This window comes from Schistocerca serialis, chromosome 4 (assembly GCF_023864345.2).
Source record: "Schistocerca serialis cubense isolate TAMUIC-IGC-003099 chromosome 4, iqSchSeri2.2, whole genome shotgun sequence".
Classification (NCBI taxonomy): Eukaryota; Metazoa; Arthropoda; class Insecta; order Orthoptera; family Acrididae; genus Schistocerca; species Schistocerca serialis.
In genome coordinates this window covers 119360001-119386482 of record NC_064641.1, presented here as the reverse complement: position 1 = coordinate 119386482, position 26482 = coordinate 119360001, and the positions used below count along the sequence as shown (strand labels likewise).

General features: G+C 43.0%; 1 protein-coding gene across 1 annotated transcript in view; it reads right to left on the bottom strand.

Moving 5' to 3' along the window:
- Nucleotides 1–4433: 4433 nt before the first annotated feature.
- LOC126474305 (galactoside alpha-(1,2)-fucosyltransferase 1-like) overlaps nt 4434–26482 on the bottom strand; it is a 120147-nt gene continuing 98098 nt past the window's right edge. Inside the window, exon 5 of the mRNA XM_050101771.1 lies at nt 4434–4670. Coding sequence (XP_049957728.1) covers nt 4434–4670 — 237 coding nt within the window. The remainder of the gene's footprint in view (nt 4671–26482) is intronic.

The window sequence follows — 26482 nt, the reverse complement described above, 5'->3', positions numbered from 1 at the left end:
ACGACCCTCGTAATTGTACTAATGTTTTCTGCACATTCTTAACTGAACTACGCCTGCAGTATAGACTAACCACTTTGCATCTATGCGAGCACACTTCAACATCTGACATGCTACCCAGGGGAAAATAAACATTAATGGCTTGCTATTGCTCCATTTTACTTGGAGATATTAATCAACCTAAAAACAGCTATAAATATAAGTCTGTAAATGAGGCAAACACTGATGTAATGTTGTTGAGTACACCATACTAAGTCACCAATAACAATATTTGCACTTACTTGAGTTCTGTAACAAACCCCAGTGATATGTTAGCTGAGCTACAAGTTTACGTTACTGACAATATTCAGTCAGATTTTCGAAAAAGGTCATGTAGTTGGAGGAAGGATGTGCATTCCCTTCCACTTCGGTTATTAGTCAGAGGCAAGTGTAGAGTAGTTTTTTTTGTTGTGATTCTAAAGAAAACTTCGAATTGAAAACGGAGAATTTCTTTCAGGTATCTCTGCGCATGGCCTGAATGAACTCCCACCTGAGTTACGTCTTTACAAAAGCCTCAGTGACAAGTTAATTGAGCTGCAAGGTTGTCTAATCTACAAGATTCAGTTATTACCGAAAGTTCAAAATGGTTCAAATGGCTCTGAGCACTATGGGACTTAACTTCTGAGGTCCCCTAGGATTTAGAATTACTTAAACCTAACTAACCTAAGGACACCACTCACATCCATGCCCGAGGCAGGATTCGAACCTGCGATCGTAACGGTCGCGCGGTTCCAGACTGTGGCGCCTAGAACCGCTCGGCCACCTTACCGAAAGTCACATAGTTCGAGGAACCATGTGCATTCCCTTACACTTCAATTATTACAAGTGCCACGTATTGTTTTTGGTGGTGGCTCTCATAAAATTGTGAATTGGAAACGGAGAATCTCCGTCAGAGATCTCTGTGCATGGTCTGAACCAACTCACCTGTGTGTGTAGAGTAAGGACAGACCAGCGAAAGAGTCTAAAGTAGCGGCGTCGCAATTCTAGCTAATTTGTGAAAAAAAATGTAGGCAGTCTGGGACCGTTGTTTTTGCAATTGTATTCGGGGAAAGTATAACAGGTAAATCAGGAAAGACCTCCATCCTGAGATACACAGATACTGGTTTGATTGGATATATATGCTTACACAGTTTCGATTTTTGGCATGTTCGTATTTCCTTTTATATGTTTGGGATTGTTTCTCGGCGATTCAGATTATAATACGGTTACAACTGAAACATAACACTTTGCTCGGAAGTTCTCAATACGGTTCTTGGCTGTATCACATTCTTCTAAGTATATGAAGGAACGATGATTGTCGAGTTTATTCGTTAATTCTGTTGCAATGACTGCGAGCTGCTGCTAGCTGAGAGTCTCTGGGACTGACAAGAAAAACGTCGCAAACAATGCATGTTCGGAATGTGTCATCTGCAAAGGAATAAAATATTTTGGAGCGAGTCGCCCAAGCATTTGTGCGCAGGTAGAAAGGACGAAGTAAATGCCATTGTGGTTCCTTTACCAGCGAGCCGTGGATTACAGTTCACTGTAAGGGTTACGAATTTGTTGTTGTTGACTACCTAGTCCGGTCACAAATGTGAACTCTCCATTGAAACTTCTCTCGTTACGTCTGTTTGTCAGAGAGTGTGTAAGAACAAATAGTTGTGGGAACAAATTTAAAAGTGTATTGAGTACAGTAGCGCTATACTACCATTTTTATGATTGCTTTGGAAGCAAGTACAGGAATCGTTACAGGCCAGTCGCATTGATTCAGAAGAGAGAAATAAATTTCCCGTTTGAGGAAAGCTCGTTATGGTCTGTCTGTTCAAGACAGTGGTGTAGATAAAATTATCCCATGTAAGTATAAACGAAATGAAGTGAAATTAGAGAAACGAAAAGCTGAAATGGACTGCCATTTATCTGCAGTGAGAAATACAGCGAAAAAAACTTTTGTAGAAGAAATGTTTGCTGATGGCTTGTTCCTCAGTGAAGACATCATAGATTTGCTCCAGAGATACCTTAGATGTGTGGCATGTTGCTTAGACATGTGGCACGTTGCCCCATCTTGCTGGAAGAAGCTGCATTGTCTGTCATATTCAATGAGTTGAGCACAAAAATTATCAAAAATTTCCATATTTGCAATCGTGTTGAGGGTAGTGGCAAAAAATACCCGTCCAAAGATGCGTATTACTCTTACACCGCATCAAACACCGATTTTTTCATAATGGAGTCGTTGCTGCCAGACAATGTTTGGATTCTCCGTTACTTCTACCTCGTCTTCTGTGAATTCACATGATCGGAAAGCTGAAACCATGTGTTATCACACATGATGTAATGGAAAGAGTCTAACAAACCATCGTTGACGTTATTTAAAAGCCACGTGCAGTCAACTACACGTTTCTCACTGTCATTCTCCCATCACACGCTATGGCTTCAGATTACGATTTTTCAATATCCGCTGGCAACTTTTCGTACTTACCTGTACATGCGGCTGTTGGGTCAATTTACTTGAGACTTCTTTGGACTCTGAATAATTTTTAGGTGAATGTCTGCAGTAACTTCTGGTGTGTGAACGGGAAGAATTTTTTGTCGTTTTACATTTTGCACTGATTCGTAGGAGCGCTAATTTTTTTACGGACTTTGTATTGCTCTCTTTGTTTGTAGTCCTTTATCCGTATACTTGACACCGAAAATTTCGCGAGTTTTCTCACTCGAACACGTTTTCACACTTGCTTTCACAATTTCAGTTCTTCCTTCTATCGAGAAAGTCATTTTGCAGACAGTAATGAGGAACTTCTGCAATGAAATAAACTGAAATGCTGACAGAAGACTGCCAACAATCGACTATTCCGTAAAACTGTCTATTGTTGTGGCTGTTTACTTCAGAAGAGAAATACTGCATTCGCATTCAAGTGCAAAATAAACTGCGTCGGTCTGTACTGCAGGAGCACGCGCAGGAATGGAGAGGATTTGCCATAAACACACAACACACTCGTGATGTTACGTTTAATTCATCTCGGTCAAAGTCATCAAATATTCGAAGTGCATATATGGAACTGGCATCAATGTGTTGTGAAAGTACTGCACCATGTTTTTGTTTTAGTTTCATTTGGGGAAATAAATTATGAAATCGATACACAAAAATCTATTTAGTATTAATTTAACGTGACCAGATTAAGACTTCCAGCCCCTCTCTTTGATCGGACCAGGAATAAAAGACACATATACATAATAATAATAACAAGAATGAATGACATTATGATTAACAAGAATACTGATTGGCTTAGCAATATCGAGCAACTTCATGTAACAGGCACAATATAGTTCCTTCACACAGTTCTGAGAATGAATTGTAAAGGTCGTCGAAAAAGTCTACTTAATAGAGTTTATGTAAATGGTAACATGTGTTAAACCCATGTGTGTGCACATAGAGAGATGGGTTAGAAGCGCCAAGTAATATGAAACTTTCGTTGTCAGCTATTTTCATGGTCTGTGAATTATGTCTCCTTGTTGTGGAGCATGTCTACTATTTACGAAAATGGTACTTTTTCTAGGTGCAAATTTGCGTGCACTCTGCACACTTCACAAAAAGTTTTAAGCCGTATTTACATATTATTAATTAAATATTGACATGAATTAACGAAACACACAAGCACACACACTCCAGAATGTATTATTTGTTCAAAAACTGTTGAAGCCAATAGAAACGATTGTGGAGGAGAAACGACTTTTTAAGTAAAGTGGTTTCTGTGAAGTTGGACGATTTCTGTTCCAGTTTATTTGCAACTGTTGGTTTACATCTAATAGCTTCTGATCTTCTAAATTTCATGGCATTAGTCTCGATGTTCAACTATTATCCTAGTGCTGTTTTGTCGAAACCTGCATTTTCTGACTGTGGCTGTGTGAAAATACAGGTTCTTACAATAAAGTAATCTTTGTTTATAAATATCCCTCGACTGAAATATAAAGTGTGTGTGTGTGTGTGTGTGCTCGACACTATCTGTGTTTTAAAAGTTCAGATATTGTGAAAAGTTGCCTGACATTTGGAGCAATGTGTACTTCACCGAAGGCACTCAACAGTGCAATACGAGGACACAGGATGATGTAAATAACACAAAAAACTGATTTAGTTATTGTCTTAGGAAGTTGTTTACGTTATTATAAAGCACTGTTAGTTTTATTTACTATAAAATAGTCCATCGTTTTTTGCTGTAGGGCACCACTGAAACAGTTACTGTCAGTGGTGGAGCTGTAATGCCTGGCCATGAGCCATGCCTCAACAGCTCAGTCAGTATGAACGTTGCCCTTGAAACACAAGGATTCAAACTTTAGAAAAACTTGGGCATAATGTCGCAGATAGGAGGTAGATACAACACCAGTCCGCTAGAGTGCTCTACTTTCAGCAGTAGGTTGCTGCAGTGTTACGCGACGAGTCGCCATCCAGGCACCATGGTCGCCATCTTGTGGGCTGAGGGCCCATCCTTGGCGCCGTGACTGGGAGCATCATATACGATTGTTCTCCCTCCACACAAGATGGCGGCTGACAGTCCAAAGGTGCCGTAGGTCATGATGAGGTGCTGGCAGGAGGACAGCAGGCACAGGTCATCTCCTGGGGAGTCCGAGGTCATCAGGAACCCCACACTGGCTGGCGAGTCCTTCTGAAAAGAGGTGGGTCTCAGCTTGGTTTCTTAACATCGCTCTGCGCTAAAATGTGTGTGTGTGAGTGTGTACCTGGGGCACGATTCAAAATCGATAGAAACAATACAATATATTTTGTGCAGGTGGCGCTACACAGCTCATATTTGAAAATTTCAAAACTGTCACGAGTTTCTGATAAAATAAGTCTCCATTAACTACCAGTTTCGAGCATCTGATCATCTTCAGCTATCATAAAATTATTTACAGTAGGCTACATGGCAATGATCTTACAAATGAAATGAAAGCAGTCCTGGGTCACCACTATCAAAAGTAAAATATACTATACAGTCAATAGCAAAATGAACTCACAGAGTTAACCGATCTTCATATATTATCATAATCAGGTTCCATCCTTTTGTGTGGAGTGCACTCTACATACTTAGTACTAAAGCTCCAGCAGAACATTTCACTATTGAGTGTACCGAGGGCAAATGGCTTTTATTTAATTTGAAGCCACAATACGAATGTTGCTATATAGGCTGATGTAAATAACTTTGTAATACCTGAAGATGATTTGAACTGTTAGTAGATAAATTATTACTTTATCAGCAGCTCACAACAATATTGAAACATAACTTTTTTTAAATAATACAAATGAAAGAAACAGCAAGAAACAAAACAGAATGTGACTGATATGGAAATGGAAACACACCCAAAAAGACATCTCCTATCAGCCGTTTTAATGACTGATGGGGGCCAGATTGTTGATAGTGACTAACAACAAACAAATTTATGGAGTTGGTAGCAGATTGCGTCTGTATCTACATCTATACACTGCAAATGACTGTGAAGTCCATGGCGGAGGACACGTCCCACTGTACCAGTTATTAGAGCTTTTTCCCATTCCTCTCATGTATGGAGCACGAAAAGAATGACTGTTTAAATACGTCTGTGGTCAATATGCTGATGTATAGGAAAAACAATTACTGTTGATAGCAAAAATTTTTGTTTAAGAATGAGTACAGCATGTGTTTAAAGTACAGGTAACATATTAAAATAAAATAAATGAATCAATACTTCCATGCACACTGTAATTAATCTAATATTGTCCTCATGATCCATATGGGAGTGATATGTAGGAGGTTGTAGTATATTCCTAGATTCATAATTTATAGCGTTTTATGGAACTTTGTAAGTAGGCTTTCTCGGAATAGCTTGTCTATCTTGAAGAGTCTGCCAGTACAGTTCTTCCAGCATATCTCTGACATTCTCTCATAGGTCAAACAAACCTGTGACCATTCGTACCACTCTTCTCAATATGATTATGTTTGATATCCCTTGTTATTCCTATCTGGTACAGGAGCCATCCACTTGAGTAATATTCTAGAACAGGTTGCACGAATGAAGCTGACTGCATTTTCCTAGTATTTTTTTTTTCTTTTATTAAAATGTGACAAGTTTCACAGGACCAAAGTGAGGAGTAAACCTCCATGGTCGTGAAACGAGGCAGTACACGAAATTAACACCAGAAAAGTTAGTAATAAATAAAATAAATTTACCTAAATCCTATGTAGACGACAGGCTGCTAGTATAATTGCCACAATCAACAATATAACACAGGACTTAGCTTAATTTTTTCCAGGAACTGTTCCACAGAATAGGAGGGGTGAGCTTTGAGGAAATTCTTCAATTTAGGCTTGAAAGTGCGAGAATTACTGATAAGATTGTTTTTTAAGTTCTTGGCGTAGTTTACTGAAAATTGCCGCAGCAGAATACTGACACCTTTCTGCTTATGAATCAAGGAAGTGCGGTCCAAATGCTGATCTAATTTCTGCCAGGTACTAACTGATTGAAAGCCGCTAATTCTTGGGAATAAGTTCACGCTGTAAACAATAAATAACATTAGAGCAAATATATACTGGGAGGCCAGTGTCAGGATTCTCAGAGCCCTGAGCAGTGGACAAGAGGATTGAGAAATTATGCCACTTATTGTTCAAACTGTCCGTTTCTGAGCCAAAAATATCCTTTGTGAAAGGGAAGAGTTATCATAGAATATAACGCCGTATGTCATAAACAAGTGAAAAGATTCTAGCAACAAACCGAAGCGTGCACCTGATTTGCCTACAAGAGAGCCAATGTCATCGTTCCATTCCGTATATATATACACTCCTGGAAATTGAAATAAGAACACCGTGAATTCATTGTCCCAGGAAGGGGAAACTTTATTGACACATTCCTGGGGTCAGATACATCACATGATCACACTGACAGAACCACGGGCACATAGACACAGGCAACAGAGCATGCACAATGTCGGCACTAGTACAGTGTATATCCACCTTTCGCAGCAATGCAGGCTGCTATTCTCCCATGGAGACGATCGTAGAGATGCTGGATGTAGTCCTGTGGAACGGCTTGCCATGCCATTTCCACCTGGCGCCTCAGTTGGACCAGCGTTCGTGCTGGACGTGCAGACCGCGTGAGACGGCGCTTCATCCAGTCCCAAACATGCTCAATGGGGGACAGATCCGGAGATCTTGCTGGCCAGGGTAGTTGACTTACACCTTCTAGAGCACGTTGGGTGGCACGGGATACATGCGGACGTGCATTGTCCTGTTGGAACAGCAAGCTCCCTTGCCGGTCTAGGAATGGTAGAACGATGGGTTCGATGACGGTTTGGATGTACCGTGCACTATTCAGTGTCCCCTCGACGATCACCAGTGGTGTACGGCCAGTGTAGGAGATCTCTCCCCACACCATGATGCCGGGTGTTGGCCCTGTGTGCCTCGGTCGTATGCAGTCCTGATTGTGGCGCTCACCTGCACGGCGCCAAACACGCATACGACCATCATTGGCACCAAGGCAGAAGCGACTCTCATCGCTGAAGACGACACGTCTCCATTCGTCCCTCCATTCACGCCTGTCGCGACACCACTGGAGGCGGGCTGCACGATGTTGGGGCGTGAGCGGAAGACGGCCTAACGGTGTGCGGGACCGTAGCCCAGCTTCATGGAGACGGTTGCGAATGGTCCTCGCCGATACCCCAGGAGCAACAGTGTCCCTAATTTGCTGGGAAGTGGCGGTGCGGTCCCCTACGGCACTGCGTAGGATCCTACGGTCTTGGCGTGCATCCGTGCGTCGCTGCGGTCCGGTCCCAGGTCGACGGGCACGTGCACCTTCCGCCGACCACTGGCGACAACATCGATGTACTGTGGAGACCTCACGCCCCACGTGTTGAGCAATTCGGCGGTACGTCCACCCGGCCTCCCGCATGCCCACTATACGCCCTCGCTCAAAGTCCGTCAACTGCACATACGGTTCACGTCCACGCTGTCGCGGCATGCTACCAGTGTTAAAGACTGCGATGGAGCTCCGTATGCCACGGCAAACTGGCTGACACTGACGGCTGCGGTGCACAAATGCTGCGCAGCTAGCGCCATTCGACGGCCAACACCGCGGTTCCTGGTGTGTCCGCTGTGCCGTGCGTGTGATCATTGCTTGTACAGCCCTCTCGCAGTGTCCGGAGCAAGTATGGTGGGTCTGACACACCGGTGTCAATGTGTTCTTTTTTCCATTTCCAGGAGTATATATATATATATATATATATATATATATATATATATGAGGCGACTGATTCCAACCGTGACGTGTTGATACGTAGTTGTAGTATACAACGTTTTTTCGTTTTGTGAACTGCACAATTTTACACTTCTGAACATTTGAAAGAAGCTGGCGACGTTTGCACAACTATGAAACCTTAAGAACATCCGAGTGACTATTATTCCAGCTTTTTTCAGACAGTACTTTGTTATAGATAACCATATCATTCGCAAAAAGTCTGAGGTTACTATAAGGTTGTCTGCAAAGTCATTACTACACAACATGAACGACAAAGACCCTACCACACTTTCCTTTGGCACACTAGAAGTTGCTTCTTCATCTGCCGATAACTCTCCTTCCAAGATAACATGCTAAGTCCTCTCTATCAAGATATCCTCAATCCAATATAAATTTCGCTTGATACCGTCGTAAGATCGTATTTTTGATAATAAGCATAGATGTGGTACTGTGTGAAATACTTTTAGGAAATCGTGAAATACTGCGTCTTCCTAATTGCGTTGATCCAAGACTTTCAGTATGTCATATTAAAAAAAGAATCCATGCTGGTTGGAGTGGAGGACGCCGTTCTGTTAGAGATACCTCATTACGTCTGACTGTGAGCTCAGAGCATGTTCTAAAATTCTACAGCAAATATCTGTCAAGAATACTGAACCGTCGTTTTGTATATTACTTCTACTACCTTCTTCTAAATGGGTGTGATATGTGCTTTCTTCTAACTACTGTGCACGGTTTCTTGTTCATGGGATCTACGATAAATTAGAGTTACAAGAGAGGCTAACGCAGCCGCGAATTCGATACAGAATCTGATAGGGATTCCAACGAGCCCTGGAGTTTTGTTCTATTTTAGCCATTTCAGCTGCCTCCCAACACGGCTGACATTAACATTTATATCACTCATCTTTCCAACAGTGTGAGAATTAAATTGGGAAAATGCCCTTAGATTTTCATTTGTAAACGAACATTTGAAAACCGAGTTCAGCGTTTCTGCTTCTACTTTGCTACTGTCGACATTAGTCCCTGTATCGTCCACGAGTGACTGAACACTACCTTTGGTACCACTGACAGCCTTTACACACCACCAGAATTTCTGTGGGTTCTGTAGGAGATAGTTCTAGAACATCCTACTACGGTATCATTGAAGACTCCGCGCCTTGTCCTCTCAAGAGCCAAGTTCGTTTCATTTAGCATCACCCTGTCTATAGCCCCATACCCTGCTTCACACCTGTTATACAGTAGTCTTATTTGCTTAGAAGCTTCTTTACAGTGACTGTATACCATGGAGGACCCCTCCCATCATGAACTGTCCTATTAGGTTCATACAGGATGAAAGTTATTGAACTACGTAAAAAAACGTAAATTAATTCCAAAAATTACACTTTATTTAACACGGAAACGTCTCTGCAGATAACCGGATTTAGGTTACGACATGTTTGATATGCCTGCCATCATTACCGATAATGTGTCGTAGACGAATAGCGAAATTCTGCATGACCACTAAAGTGTTGGAACGTCGATGCTGTCGATGCCTCCTGATTGGCTGTTTTCAGTTCAACAATGGTCTTGACGTTATTGCTGTACATCTTGTCTTTAATATAGCCCCACAAAAGGGAGTCGAGATTGTTCAGATCTGGAGAATATGGCAGCCAATAGAGGCCCATGCCAGACGCCTCAGGGTACCCCAGAGCCATAATGCGGTCCCCAAAGTGCTCCTCCAGGACATCAGACACTCCAGCGTCAATGGGGTCGAGCTTCATCTTGCATAAATCACATCTTGTCGAAATCAGAATCACTTTGGATAAAGGGGATGATATCATTTTCCAAAATCTTCACGTGCTGTCAGCAGTCATCGTGCCATCAAGAAATGTCGCACCGATTATTCCGTGACTGGACATTGTGCACTACACAGTCACCTGCTGAGGGTGAAGTGATTTCTCGATCGCGAAATGCGGATTCTCAGTATCCCAAATCCCCTAGTTTTGCTTATTGACAAACCAATCCAAATGAAAGTGGGCTCCGTTGCTAAACCGAACCAAACAGTGAGAGGTTGCATGCCCTCTTTTGCATGTCACCTCTCATTTTCATCAATTTTATTAATGTTCCATGTCATTGCACGTTAGTAGCAGACTGAATAGGGTTACTGTAATGAGATTATTTGTACCGAGAGCTCAAAAAATACTTTTCATTTGATTCCTATGCTTGTTGGGTTACTTTCCTGTGTGTCCTGTGCGAGGCAAGCGTCGGAGGACGCGGCATACTGCATTTCTGGTTGGGGATTGCACTTCCCTGAATTCTGAGGGGTTCGTACAACGGACTTAAGTGCCTGGCGGAACGACTGACGTCAGTCGAGTTTCGCCTATTGTGTGCAGGGTGAAACGACCTGGGAGACGTCTGAGTGTCGCCCCAGTTTATGTGTTTACCGTTTCGGTGCGTCCGGAATGAAGACTCCTGGCGCCAACTGACTGCATTGTCCTCTTGATTCTGAGAATACTTGTGGACTGTGCCCTGCTGGGTGCGACTGTCTGGTACCGGATGTCCGGTGGTCTAGGCAGGTTGTTTTCATAGCTGGTCAAACGGCAAGTTCAGTGTCCTCAGCTGAATAGCAGAGGCATGATTGTTCAGCTTAAACTGAGGCTAGTTGACGTCATAAAGCCCTGTTCGAAATTGGAGGGAACGGTCGCTATTGGCGCGAATGATGTTCTGAGACAGTGTGGGTTAATTTTGGAATCAGAACTGAATGCTGGTTCGCGGTTTTCGAGGAGAGTAGGGATTTGAGCAATGTTGGCTTCGCTCTTGCGTTGCGCGGGCAGGGGGATTCGCGATCTGATCTTCGTCAGAGTCAGACGGTCTTGCTACTTGGTCGCTCTTTTTTGGAAGAACTTAGAATTCTCGGACAGCCTTCGAGGCCAGGGGTTGACACAGAGTTGCTGCACGGCAGAAGTCGGCGCCTACATCATCAGGACGCTGCCTACCGACGACGTGCTGCAGATTTCAGTATTGGTACAGTATTTTGCGGCTCGGGCATTGTAGGACCTTATCAATGCAGTGAATCCCTGCAGCACGCGCGCTCGCCTTGCTACAAGTCCACCTTGCTTGTTTCTCCATGTGATCCCTTTTGAGCTCTCACTACTAATTGCGATACTGCTATATAGTTGGGAGATTAATATTTGATTAATTAGGACCTCCAGTCATTATCGTCAATCTGTTGCATCACAGAGAGTAGGAGCCCCTTGTTCTCAACCCAATTCTTGTTCTGACAATGGTTCAGTATACCCTACCCTTTAACCTACTGTTTGTGTCGACAATCATGTGCATTTACGTTCTGATGTATAATAAATCTCACTGTAATATTTACTCCGCATATCATTTCGTAGATATATGCAGAATCCCATTTCCTGTTGTTTATTATGTTACAGTTCTCATTTTTTGAGTAGATTGCTATTTTTGTTAAATTATTGTGAATGTGCACTCCTTATTTTACCAACCAGCAGGTTCCACCATCATTTCCTTCCGTTACCATTGTGCGCATAATTAATTAGTTGGTAGATAAGGAGAGGGTCGAGTACATGTCTCGTTCTCATGCAAAATTGTTCTGGATTAAAGAGGTACGAACTCTCCTCCACCCTGGCACCTCGCAACAGTGTATACTAATTTCCATCATGCCCCGTGGCCAAATGTGCAGTTTGAACGTCCTGACGCATACCGTTCAGAAGCTATGACGCTTTTGTTTCATATAGTTGAATAATTGTCACCCTAACCTATCAAGTGCACAGACCTGAACCATAGTTCTTCTACATGCTCCTCTCCAGCGTTGGGTGTTTTAGAGTTCCTTATTGAGATATGACACTACTGCTTCTTCATCTACTTTGCTGAATATGCATATTCTTCTATTTTTCAGTTATCTGTTGTACTTTCGTAATCATTGTTGCTACAGTAGCTTCATTGTCACTGATACCTATTTCTATGCGGACATCCTCAAAGAGATTAAGTCCATTTTTGGTGAATTGTAACAGTGTAACGAAAACATTACTTCCTATACATTACACAGTTTGATTTTGGCAGAGCTTTCATAGCCAAATGAAGAATGGGAAACTGGGATATTGGGTATCAGATTGATTAGTCTGAAGTCTAGATTTGCTTGAAGGTAATTAGCGTAAGGGAAACTATTTGTCCGAATTTCCATAGCTAAACAGAGTGGGAAATGGACAACCGTGCTGTCAAACTGACCAACTAGAGGTCTAGCTCTGCTGAAATTCAGTCGTTTGAAAGAAATCTGGATAATTAAGAAAAATATTATTATCGATTCGAGGGAAAATTGAAATATTTCACCAACAGCTGCTATTATCTATGTCAAAGATGTGTCAAAAAGTTCATCTCTTCAAGGTATAGCCATTTTGTACGTAAAAAAGCTGCGTTGGTGTGACATGTAACATTCGAAATGTACCAGGTAATAAATTCAGAACATTTCGAGAACAGAAACCACCAGGATAGTTGTTTTGTAGACGTCTCTATGCCAATGCCTGTGTTGTCGCAGCTCTACCGAGGAATATTGTTTCTCCTACAGCTGTGAGGACTTAGGCTGCGGCCACACGAGCGTTTCTTTCACGCGCGTTTCTGCAGGCTTTCACGCCGACATTATAGACCATTGCGTGTTGAATGGGTCTGGCCACACGAGGCGTTTTCGCACGCCGCGGGCCCGCAAACTTCGGCTTTCACGCTGAACGAACGCTCTCGGGTGCATTCGTTCTGCGTGTTTTTCACGCTGGGCGCTGGCCACACGGGCGGGAGATACGCTGCGGCCGAGTCCGGAACCTAAAGCCGTCGACACACGGACCGTGCTGTCGAGCGTTAACGTTGAGCGTGCCAAGTTCAACGTGCTGCTGAACGCTCAGGAACGATGCGACTTGTGCACACGGTACGTGGGCCCCAACGTGGTATACGCGATCGCAACGCACTCTAGCGGCAATAGTGGGATGTTTCTAGCTCGTAAATCACACTGTTTAATAATCCCACGTTAGCTCTCTTAAAACGCACATTTCCTTCATCGTCCACGAAAAGAAAAGTACCATGTTCAATCAATAAGGACACAGGCTTATAAAAGTTCCATTACAAACAGTGCGGTACAAATTTGGAATACTTCTCCGCATAGATAAACATTATTTCATCATTCCCACATTTTAGTAAAACCCCAAGGTCAGCCTTACTTGATCACTGTTCCTACCCAGTAGCAGAATCTTTGCAATATGTGGATTATGAAGCTTAACAGAGAAAGGAGCAAAATATCTTTATACGAGTAGCGCAAGCTGTCCTGTAGATTAAGCCAATCGAACGAAGTCACCCCCCAAAAAAAGGTGAACTTATATTTACATAGCATCAAGTATTATATTATATACTTATATTAAACTAATAATAAAGTATTAGAACCTAATAAAAACACGAAAGTTAGGAAAAAAAAGGAAGTGTTACGACGCGAACCACCGCCCCATCAAAATCCCAATGTCAGACAGAGATGCTACTCACCACGCTAAACCGACAACAGGCCCCCTGTATTTAATCATATTATCATACCCATGCTGAAAACGTTAATCGTAGATAATTATGTTACTAATTGAAATTTGATTATAACAAAATGTACCAAGAACAATGCGTCTTGGGTGGATGTTCAGTGTGTCGCTGCCTTCAAACAGCCTACTCTCATAATACGCAAGTTACAATAATTCTTTGGCTCCGAATATGATTTTTCTTATAATTTTATTGGATCGAATCACACAACTAACAACGGGTTTTCCAGTGATTCTCAATTTGCTAGTGCTCAGAAACGGCATATATACATTTAGGCTTGAAATGAATGCCAATATGGCGCCTCACAACTCTGTACTGAAGGGAGATGGCGTGCGTGTGACGTAGGTGGTGTTGTTCCATCTCATTGGTCAACGCTCAGACGCACGCTCAGAATATCTGACATGCCAGATATTGCTCTGCACGTTCGGAAAGACTCCCGAACGTGCTATTCCACGCTATGACGTCAGAAACTCGGCACGCTCAACGCTCAACGTTCGGATGCACGGTCCGTGTGCCGATGGCTTAAGCCCTTACCTCCGACGCTTACCATCAATTACCGAACTGAAATCGTAGCGATGCCAACATGTGCAACACTGCGTGGAGCGGTATTATTTCAATAGGCATTTCATAATAAAGAACATATGCAATCTAACAATGCGTGGTGCGATATTATCAAAAGTAGGTATTTCATAATGAAGTAGCCACACATGTCTTATTTTTGGTTTTATAACATGTTGTGTTCCTTTCAGAAATTTTCTCTCCAATCATATTCAGAAGCATTTCAAATGAGTTAACCGACATCCTGTAGTATTCAAAGAACTCGTCTGGATTTGCCTTCAGTTTGTTGTGTAGGAGCACGAACTTTCCTTTAGTTGATCTGTCGCTTAATATGGGATGAATCCAGTATTTTTTTTCCTGCCGTCGTTTCCGTAACTGTTGAAACCTGGTAACAGTGGCGCTAACTTTCAGGGATCAAGTTATGGCGACTCGACTGTACAGGTTGCTAGAAAACGATACCGATTGACGTCGAGCGGTCTTAGGGGGTGTCGTGCGGACAGGAACCCGTCTCCAGAAATGTCATCCTGTCCAGAAATGTCATCCAACGACGCTGTAAAACGTCTAAGAAGCTACGTTTTCTTATACTCTATTTATCATAAGAATAAATCTGATGTAAACATTACGCCATGTATGCTTCAGCGTTTGCTCGAATCTCATTGTATTTCGTTTCCCTTGGAGCGGAATCCAAACTGTGACCAGTACAACCATGTAAATTCATAGGTATACGTTTTATGGTGTGTAACACGCACATAGACTGAGCGATAACGCGGACCAACAGCTTTACCGGCGCATTAAATTTTGACAGCCCTGGCCAGCCAGCGGTCCAACTAACCTACAATGGTGTGAGCAGTTGCAGTTCAGACGTAGAAAGAGACGAACAAAGAAACAATATAGCTTCGAGTGTCATTTAATTTTTAAAAAGAATGAAATAATATTTCGCAAAACTCCAGTACTACCGCGCGCTTCTAAGGTGACCAGACGGAAAGTATGAAGTGCTCTCGTTCTCACCTGATAGTATGCTAATTACAAAAGAAAGTGATGAAAACTCCTAACTTAAATAGAGGGTAATTTTTCTGAGCGAGCTATGTGTGATGCAGAAGCAGACTGCAGGGATTTCACCTATTGTTGAATGCTGACCACACTAGAGGTATTACAGTCAGTCGTCTGGTAATCTCTCAGCTCCTTCCTTATCCGAATCCGAGAAATACGTTTCAGTTCTGGGACAGCCATCTGCTACGTTGATAACGAGTCGATCAACGGCAGCAGCCACCCAGGCGGCGCATTTTCTCCTCTTCTTTTATGAGGTGCTTGCTGTTCTATGTCCCGCCAGCGTTTGGCAGTGATATGTGAAAAAGCTGCCTGCGTTAGTTCCAGTACGTCTGGCAGTTGAACAGTCTTGTTATTTCTCGGGCCGAATCCCTTAACTTGGCTCCAGATCAGTTCTGTTGGGTTCATATTGTATTGCTACTGTGGCAAGTGTAAAAATGCAGCATCTGTATGAAGTGCTCGATGCTGTGTAAATGTTTGTTTCCCATGTTTCTACGACACTTATCTACATCTGTGGTATAAAACAATGGACATAGTCCAAATAAAGACTATTTGGTTTCTCATTTTTGCCTTAAAAATTAAACTGTTATATTTTCTTAATTTAAGCAACCTTTATTAACAAACTTTCATAAAATATCGATAATTAAGAATTTATGTTTTAAATGAAAACAGGAATGTCGCGTGAATACGTAATTAGAAACAAGAAGATGAGCATTATTCATAAAAACTATGATGAATTTTACAATTACGAGATTTAGGTATTTCAAATTGAACGAGAAACAAATGTGACTCAGGTAAAACTTGAACCAGCAAACCACGAACTGCAGTAAATTATCGATTTACAGCACTACCGATACCGTTATTCATCCAGTGTGAGTCAGTGTTTCAGCTGTATGTAATACAGTCCCTCGAAAAACTTCAAAGGCGGTTATCTCCGTGAATTTGTGAAAAACGTTAAGAACAACATATTTCTCGGCATTTTGTAACCGTGTTCCACACGCGTGTTACACTACGGAAAGGGAAGCAGCCCAGCCATTTTGATACTGCGTATTAACAGCGCGACAATCAGGGTACAACAGTGCAGAGGCTGTGGCTATACACGATTTTTTAAATAAAAACTAGATAACTAAAGCGTGAATACAGGGTTATAAATACAAAATCAAATAGGGGTAATGCAGGAGTAGGTTTAATAATGAATAAAAAAACAGGAGTGCGGGTAAGCTACTACAAACAGCATAGTGAACGCATTATTGTGGGCAAGACAGACACGAAGCCCACGCCTACTACAGTAGTTTATATGCCAACTAGCTCTGCAAATTATGAAGAAATTGATGAAATGTATGATGAGATAAAGGAAATTATTCAGACAGTGAAGGGAGACGAAAATTTAATAGTCATGGGTGACTGGAATTCGTCAGTAGGAAAAGGGAGAGAAGGAAACATAGTAGGTGAATATGGATTGGGGGGAAGAAATGAAAGAGGAAGCCGCCTTGTAGAATTTTGCACCGAGCATAACTTAATCATAGCTAACACTTGGTTCAAGAATCATGAAAGAAGGTTGTATACATGGAAGAACCCTGGAGATACTAGGTTTCAGATAGATTATATAATGCTAAGACAGATATTTAGGAACCAGGTTTTAAATTGTAAGACATTTTCAGGGGCAGATGTGGACTCTGACCACAATCTGTTGGTTATGAACTGTAGATTAAAACTGAAGAAACTGCAAAAAGGTGGGAATTTAAGGAGATGGGACCTGGATAAACTGAAAGAACCAGAGGTTGTACAGAGTTTCAGGGAGAGCATAAGGGAACAATTGACAAGGAGGGTGGAAAGAAATACAGTAGAAGAGAATGGGTAGCTTTGAGGAATAAAGTAGAGAAGGCAGCAGAGGATCAAGTAGGTAAAAAGACGAGGGCTAGTAGAAATCCTTGGGTAACAGAAGAGATACTGAATCTAATTGATGAAAGGAGAAAATACAAAAATGCAGTAAGTGAAACAAGCAAAAAGGAATACAAACGTCTCAAAAATGAGATCGACAGGAAGTGCAAAATGGCTAAGCAGGGATGGCTAGAGGACAAATGTAAGGATGTAGAGGCTTATCTCACGAGGGGTAAGATAGATACTGCCTACAGGAAAATTAAAGAGACCTTTGGAGAAAAGAGAACCACTTGCATGAATATCAACTCCGATGGAAACCCAGTTCTAAGCAAAGAAGGGAAAGCAGAAAGGTGGAAGGAGTATATAGAAGGGATGATGTTCTTGAGGACAATATTATGGAAATGGAAGAGGATGTAGATGAAGAGGAAATGGGAGATATGATACTCCGTGAAGAGTTTGACAGAGCACTGAAAGACCTGAGTCGAAAGAAGGCCCCGGGAGTAGACAACATTCCATTAGAACTACTGACAGCCTTGGGAGAGCCAGTCCTGACAAAACTCTACCATCTAGTGAGCAAGATGTATGAGAGAGACGAAATTTCCTCAGACTTCAAGAAGAATATAATAATTACAATCCCAAAGAAAGCAGGTGTTGACAGATATGAAAATTAGCGAACTATCAGTTTAATAAGTCACAGCTGCAAAATACTAACGCGAATTCTGTACAGACGAATGGAAAAACTGGTAGAAGCCTACCTCGGGGAAGATCAGTTTGGATTCCGTAGAAATGTTGGAACACGTGAGGCAATATTGACCCTACGGCTTATCTTAGAAGAAAGATTAAGAGGAAGGCAAACCTACGTTTCTAGCATTTGTAGACTTAGAGAAAGCTTTTGACAATGTTAACTGGGATACTGTCTTTCAAATTCTGAAGTTGGCAGGCGTAAAATACAGGGAGCGAAAGGCTATTTACAATTTGTACAGAAACCAGATGGCAGTTATAAGAGTCGAGGGACATGAAAGGGAAGCAGTGGTTGGGAAGGGAGTGAGACAGGGTTGTAGCATCTTCCCGATACTATTCAATATGTACATTGAGCAAGCAGTAAAGGAAACAAAAGAAAAGTTCGGAGTAGGTATTAAAATCCGTGGAGAAGAAATAAAAACTTTGAGGTTCGCCGATGACATTGTAATTCTGTCAGAGACAGCAAAGGACTTGGAAGAGCAGTTGAACGGAATGGACAGTGTCTTGAAACGAGGGTATAAGATGAACATCAACAAAAGCAAAACGAGGATAATGGAATGTAGTCGAATAAAGTCTGGTGATGCTGACGGAATTCGATTAGGAAATGAGACACTTAAAGTAGTAAAGGAGTTTTGCTATTTGGGGAGCAAATAACTGATGATGGTCGAAGTAGAGAGGATATAAAATGCAAACTGGCAATGGCAAGGAAAGCGTTTCTGAAGAAGAGAAATTTGTTAACATCAAGTATTGATTTAAGTGTCAGGAAGTCGTTTCTGAAAGAATTTGTATGGAGTGTAGCCATGTATGGAAGTGAAACGTGGACAATAAATAGTTTAGACAGGAAGAGAATAGAAGCTCTCGAAATGTGGTACTACAGAAGAATGCTGAAGATTAGATGGGTAGATCACATAACTAATGAGGAGGTATTGAATAGAATTGGGAAGAAGAGGAGTTTGTGGCACAACTTTAGGAGGAGAAGGGACCGGCTGGTAGGACATGTTCTGAGGCATCAAGGGATCACTAATTTAGTACTGGAGGGCAGCGTGGAGGGTAAAAATCGTAGAGGGAGACCAAGAGATGAATACACTAAGCAGATTCAGAAGGATGTAGGCTGCAGTATATACTGGGAGATGAAGAAGCTTGCACAGGATAGAGTAGCACAGAGAGCTGCATCAAACCAGTCTCAGCACTGAGGACCACAAAAACAACTAAAGCGTGATTATGAAATACGTTGATGACTGCCAATACATTATAATATCTTAAAGTTTCATTTAACGTAACTTAGTAATAATATATCTCATACATAAGTAGGACCAACCTTCGAGAGGAGCCGGCCGCTGTGTCGAGCGCTTCTAGGCGCTTCAGTCCGGGACCGCGCTGCTGTTACGGTCGCAGGTTCGAATCCTGTCTCGGGCATGGATGTGTGTGATGTCCTTAGGTTAGTTAGATTTAAGTAGTTCTATGTCTAGGGGACTGATGACCTCAGATGTTAAGTCCTATAGTGCTTAGAGCCATTTGAACCATTTGCTATTGAAACATAGAATTTTTTTCCTTTTTTAGTGTTAGATCCTATTGAACCAAACTGCTGAGGTCACCGGTGCCTAAGTTTACACACTACATAATCTAACTTAAACTAACTTAAAAACACACCCATGCCCGAGAAAGGACTGGAAGCTTCGACGGGGGGAGCCGCGTGAACCGTGACAAGTCGTCTTAGCCCGGCCAGCTATTCCGCGCGGCAATAGAGGAAGATTTTATGAAAGCTTTTAAGAAAAGTTGGTTTTCCCTTACTGCTCAGTACCATATCTTCTAACCTATGTGTCGTACAACAACATAATTTTAGAGTTGACTTCAGCGGCATAAGTCGTTAGCGTGTGCAAGCTTTCTGGCCAATAGCGTCAGTAAGAGTGAAGTGATAAATTAAAATTTCACGTATGACGCAGAATTTTTAGCAAACCAATATCCGAAATGTAGTACGGAACAAATTTTTTCCCTTTACACTTTTTGTGGGAGGGTGAAAGAGAGAAGAAATTTCAAAAAGGTTTGAATTTATTTCTACAGTTTGCTGAAAGTCAGTAGGTGCTACAGCTTTCCCTAGACGAGAGCAGTATTGTGCGGTTGGTTGGCGCGACGCGATTTCCGGCACGCTGTGAGAAATATTTTGCTATTAGGGCAGTGCAGTGCAGCGCGACAGTAGTAGCAGAGGCAAAACATGTAGCTCACGCAGCGATCTATCTAAAAAAAGTATGTTACTTTTGGTATTCCGGAAGTACAGGGCTATTACAAATGATTGAAGCGTTTTCATAAATTCACTGTAGCTCCATTCATTGACATATGGTCACGACACACTACAGATACGAAGAAAAACTCATAAAGTTTTGTTCAGCTGAAGCCGCACTTCAGGTTTCTGCCGCCAGAGCGCTCGAGAGCGCAGTGAGACAAAATGGCGACAGGAGACGAGAAAGCGTATTTCGTGCTTGAAATGCACTCACATCAGTCAGTCATAACAGTGCAACGACACTTCAGGACGAAGTTCAACAAAGATCCACCAACTGCTAACTCCATTCGACGATGGTACGCGCAGTTTAAAGCTTCTGGATGCCTCTGTAAGGGGAAATCAACGGGTCGGCCTGCAGTGAGCGAAGAAACGGTTGAACGTGTGCGGGCAAGTTTCACGCATAGCCCGCGGAAGTCGACGAATAAAGCAAGCAGGGAGCTAAACGTACCACAGCCGACGGTTTGGAAAATCTTACGGAAAAGGCTAAAGCAGAAGCCTTACCGTTTCAAACTCATTGATGGGGACATGCTGCACCGAGTGTGGGAGGAACTTGATTATCGGCTTGATGTCTGCGGAATCACTAAAGGGGCACATATCGAACATTTGTGAATGCCTAAAAAAACTTTTTGAGTTTTTGTATGTATGTGCAAAGCATTGTGAAAATATCTCAAATAATAAAGTTATTGTAGAGCTGTGAAACGCTTCAATCATTTGTAATAACCCTGTATATAGAAGTTAGGGGAGTGGAGGAAGAGTGAGAGCACTCAGCCCGCATCTCGTGGTCGTGCGGTAGCGTTCTCGCTTCCCATGCCCGTGTTCCCGGGTTCGATTCCCGACGGGGTCAGGGATTTTCTCTGCCTCGTGATGGCTGGGTGTTGTGTGCTGTCCTTAGGTTAGTTAGGTTTAAGTAGTTCTAAGTTCTAGGGGACTGCTGACCATAGATGTTAAGTCCCATAGTGCTCAGAGCCATTTGAACCATTTTTTTGAGAGCACTCAGGAAGAGCAAAGCAGTCACACTAATGTTCTTACACTATGAAGAAGGAGCGTATAACATTTTAGTAAACAGTCGCTCGACGATGTGGAGGAATGCCTTATAACGCAGATGTATCGATAATTACTGAACTGCTCAAGGACAACGTGATACCCTTGGTAGGCGTCGTCTCTTATGCCGATGCAGTAGGATTCACTGTGAGAAGCAGATTCACTGATTACTTCAAAGGGCCGAATTTGAATCGTCTTTCACAGTACTGATCACAATAACAACAACACCCAACACATTATAACTGTGGTTAAAGGCTAAGTACAAATATACACTGAAGCGCTAAAGAAACTGGTATGAGCATGCGTATTCAAATACAGAGGTATATAAACAGGCAGAATACGGCGCTGCAATCGGCAACTGCTATAAAAGACAAGTGTCTTGCGCAGTTGTTGGATAGGGTACTGCTGCTACAGTGGCAGGTTATCATGATTTAAGTAAGTTTTAACGTGGTGTTATAGTCGGCGCACGAGCGATGGGACACAGGATCTCCGAGGTAGCGATGAAGTGGGCATTTTCCCGTACAACCATACCATTAGTGTACCGTGAATATCTGGAATCCGGTAAAACATCAAACCTCCGACATCGCTGCGGCCGGAAAAAGATCCTGCAAGAACAGGGCCAACGATGACTGAAGAGAATCGTTCAACGAGATAGAAGGGCAACCCTTCCGCAAAATGCTGCAGATTTCAATGCTGGGCCGTCAACAAGTGTCAGCGTGCGAACCATTCAATGAAACATCATCGATATGGGCTTTGGGAGCCGAAGGTCCACTCTTGTGCCCTTGATAACTGCGCGACACAAAACTTTACGCGTCGCCTGGGCCTGTCAACACCGACATTGGACTCTTGATGACTGGAAACATGTTGCCTGGTCGAACGAGTCTCATTCAAATTGTATCGAGCAGATGGACGTGTACGGGTATGGAGACAACCTCATGAATCCATTAACCCTGCATGTCAGCAGGGGACTGTTCAAGCTGATGGAGGTTCTGCAGTGGTGTGAGGAGTGTGAAGTTAGAATGATATGGGACCCTTGACATGTGTAAATACGACTCTGACAAGTGACAGGTACATAAGCATCCTGTGTGATCATCTGCATCCATTTATCTCCACTGTGCATTCCAATGGACTTGGGCAATTCCAGCAGGACAATACGAGACCCTTCACGTCCAGAAATGCTACAGAGTGGCTCGATGAACACTCTTCTGAGCTTAGACACTTCCATTGGCCACCAAACTCCCCAGACATGAACAGTGTCGAGCATATCTGGGATGCCTTGCAACGTGCTATTCAGAAGAGATCTCTCCCCCCCCCCCCCCCACCTCCCTTGTACTCTTACGGATTTATGGACAGCCCTCCAGGATTCATGGTGTCAGTTCCATCCAGCACTATTTCAGACATCAGTCAAGTCCATACCACATTGTCTCGCAGGGGCCTTTCACGATGTTAGACAGATGTATCAGTTTCTTTGGCTCTTCAGTGTATTTACAAATGTGTTACACTGGACACTATCAAAGACATTTCTTCTTACTTGCCTGATTCATTTTACTCCCGATTTCTGAGGTAATTAACTCTTTTTCCATCCAGTTTTTCAACTCTACGTCAGCCATATTCCACAAAACATGCTGTTCGGATACCATCCTGATAATGTGTTCATCATCTCAGGCAGAGAAGCGGTAAGACGACATTTCTGCTGAATGTTTCAATAATTACATCGGTAGAATTACGTACTCTCTAGCTGCCCGTGCACATGAAACAAACACTGCAGCTGTCACCTAGTAGGGTCCACGCAAAGTACCAAGGCTGGTAGATGTGCAGTCGGCAGGGCACATGTGGGGAGAGCGATAGTGGTGGCGGTTATGGGCAGCGCTGTAGGGGAAATTCCGAGCACTGGAGGGGAAGCACCGTTGTAAACTGAAGCTCACGCTTTCTGTAAGTATTAAGTGGAGCCCCTCCACACCCACAGTTGCACGCTGACCATTCAAAAAGATCTCTCAGCTCTGCTTGGTTACTATCTAAAAAGAATTCCGCTAAAAATGAAGTGATTTATTTTCGTTTGGCTTGTTAATCATTTGTAACTTTTAGAGAGGTGTCACAAGTGGCGAATCTGGACTAAAACCTACACATTTTTCTAGCTGCCATGTCAAAATTTGCTTCTTTTGCCAAAACACAGCAGAGGTTACACAGTGTCACCTCACTGACATGTTGTACAGACAAAACTGTGAGAGAATCCTGAGACAGTGGTTGATTTACTTGAGCAACTGAGGAAAAGCAAGGTGAGTAGCTTATGAAAAAGCACATCCTAAGCACAAAATAAACGTGTAATGTCTTCACTTATGTTGTTCCAAAACCCAGGGTCGTTTCACCAGCTATCGATGACACCTAAAAACTACATTCTTTCATGGGAAAATACTGTAGATAGTGAAATAACGTGGTAGAAAGTGAAGATTTGCATAACAACCATATGGCAAAATACTCTGCTTTTTGCGTGCTATCATTTGCCAAAATCTATTATCGATGCCTCAAACCGTTTATGACACATGAGGAATGTTGTGGATATTTCACTCTTATTTTATCACTGGCGCGGCAAGATCGCAGATGAGTGTGTTAACATCAGTTCGACTTTCTGGAGATTGGTGACAGATACACTACTGGCCATTAAAATTGCTACACCACGAAGATGACGTGCTACAGACGCGAAATTTAACCGACAGGAAGAAGATGCTGTGATATGCAAATGATTAGCTTTTCAGAGCATTCACACAAGGTTGGCGCCGGTGGCGACACCTACAACGTGCTGACATGAGGAAAGTTTCCAACCGATTTCTCATACACAAACAGCTGTTAACCGGCGTTGCCTGATTAAACGTTGTCGTGGTGCCTCGTGGAAGGAGGGGAAACGCGTATCATCACGTTTCCGACTTTGATAAAGGCTGGATTGTAGCCTATGGCGATTGCAGTTTATCATATCGCGACATTGCTGCTCGCGTTGGTCAAGATCCAATGACTGTTAGCAGAATATGGAATCGGTGGGTTCAGGAGGGTAATACAGAACACCGTGCTGGATCCCAACGGCCCCGTATCACTAGCAGTCGTGATGACAGGCATCTTATCCGCATGGCTGTAACAGATCGTGCAGCCACGTCTCGATCCTTGAGTCAACAGATGGGGACGTTTGCAAGACAACAACCATCTGCACGAAGAGTTCGACGACGTTTGCAGCAGTATGGACTATCAGCTCGGAGACCATGGCTGTGGTTACCCTTGACACTGCATCACAGACAGGAGCGCCTGTGATGGTGTACTCAACGACGAACCTGGGTGCACGAATGCCAAATGTCATTTTTTCGGATGAATTCAGGTTCTGTTTACAGCACCATGATGGTCGCATCCGTGTTCGGCGACATCGCGGTGAACGCACATTGGAAGTGTGTATTCGTTATCGCCATACTGGCGTATCACCCGGCGTAATGGTATGGGGTGCCATTGATTACACATCTCGGTCACCTCTTGTTCGCATTGACGGCACTTTGAACAGTGGATGTTACATTTCAGATGTGTTACGACCCGTGGCTCTACCCTTCATTCGATCCCTGCGAAACCCTACATTTCAGCAGGATAATGCTGGACTGCATGTTGCAGGTCCTGTACGGGTCTTTCTCGATACAGAAAAGGTTCGACTGCTGCCCTGGCCAGCACATTCTCCAGATCTCGCACCAACTGAAAACGTCTGGTCAATGGTGGCCGAGCAACTGGCTCGTCACAATACGCCAGTCACTACTCTTGATGAACTGTGGTATCGTGTTGATGATGCATGGGCAGCTGTACCTGTACACGCCATCCAAGCGCTGTTTGACTCAATGCCCAGGAGTATCAAGGCTGTTATTATGGCCAGAGGTGGTTGTTCTGGGTACTGATTTCTCAGGATCTATGCAGCCAAATTGCGTGAAAATGTAATCACATGTCAGTTCTAGTATAATGTATTTGTCCAATGAATACCCGTTTATCATCTGCATTTCTTCTTGGTGTAGCAATTTTAATGGCCAGTAGGTTGGTTGGTTGGTTTGGGGAAGGAGACCAGACAGCGTGGTCATCGGTCTCATCGGATTAGGGAAGGATGGGGAAGGAAGTCGGCCGTGCCCTTTCAGAGGAACCATCCCGGCATTTGCCTGGAGTGAATTAGGGAAATCACGGAAAACCTAAATCAGGATTCCGGACGCGGGATTGAACCATCGTCCTTCCGAATGCGAGTCCAGTGTGTAACCACTGCGCCACCTCGCTCGGTTGGCCAGTAGTGTAGATACCTCCACCCAAGTTTAAGGACAAATTCGATATGTTAGCTAAGTTTCGGGTGCAACAACATATTATGTACTATGCACCAAACGCAAAATTATAGCCATCCTATTTTTCATTGCGAACTTTTTCGTACTTAGTGCAGGGTCTCACTTCCATACAAATATCACAATAACTGTGACCATTAACGAAATGATCGGCACATTATCATGAACCCGACATATAAAGCTATAAGTAACGCAAAAATCAAATTTCTTCACCCAATAGTTTCGGTAAAATCGTTCGAGAAAGACTACTGGATGTGTGCGTCGATTCTATGATCACCGACAGGCTGAAAGATGGAAAAACACTGTCGGCTTCCCCTTCTGAACAAACGAGCTTCCCCTTCTGAACAAACGAACATGTCTGAAACAACAGATACCATCTTCATATATATATATATGAGCGTAAAGGGCAGGGACACTACGGATATAGTGCGGGACAATAAGCTGGGAATTTGCGTCTCACGGGAGGCGTGCCTGCAGTCGCACTATCCTCTGTGTCTTCGGTGGCTCAGGTGGGTAGAGCGTCTGCCACGTAAGCGGGAGATGCTGGGTTCGAGTCCCGGTTGGGGCGCACGTTTTCAACTATCCCCGTTGACGTATATCAACGCCTGTATGGAGCTAAGGGTATTCATTTCACTATATTAATTTAATTGTAATTTAAATACAATTAGAGAAGATGTTCAAAATGCCTGCAGGGCCACCGAGATGGCTAAGTTACAGAGCCACCTTGCTCACTCCAGCGATCTGCAAACAGATGTCCGATTTGGGT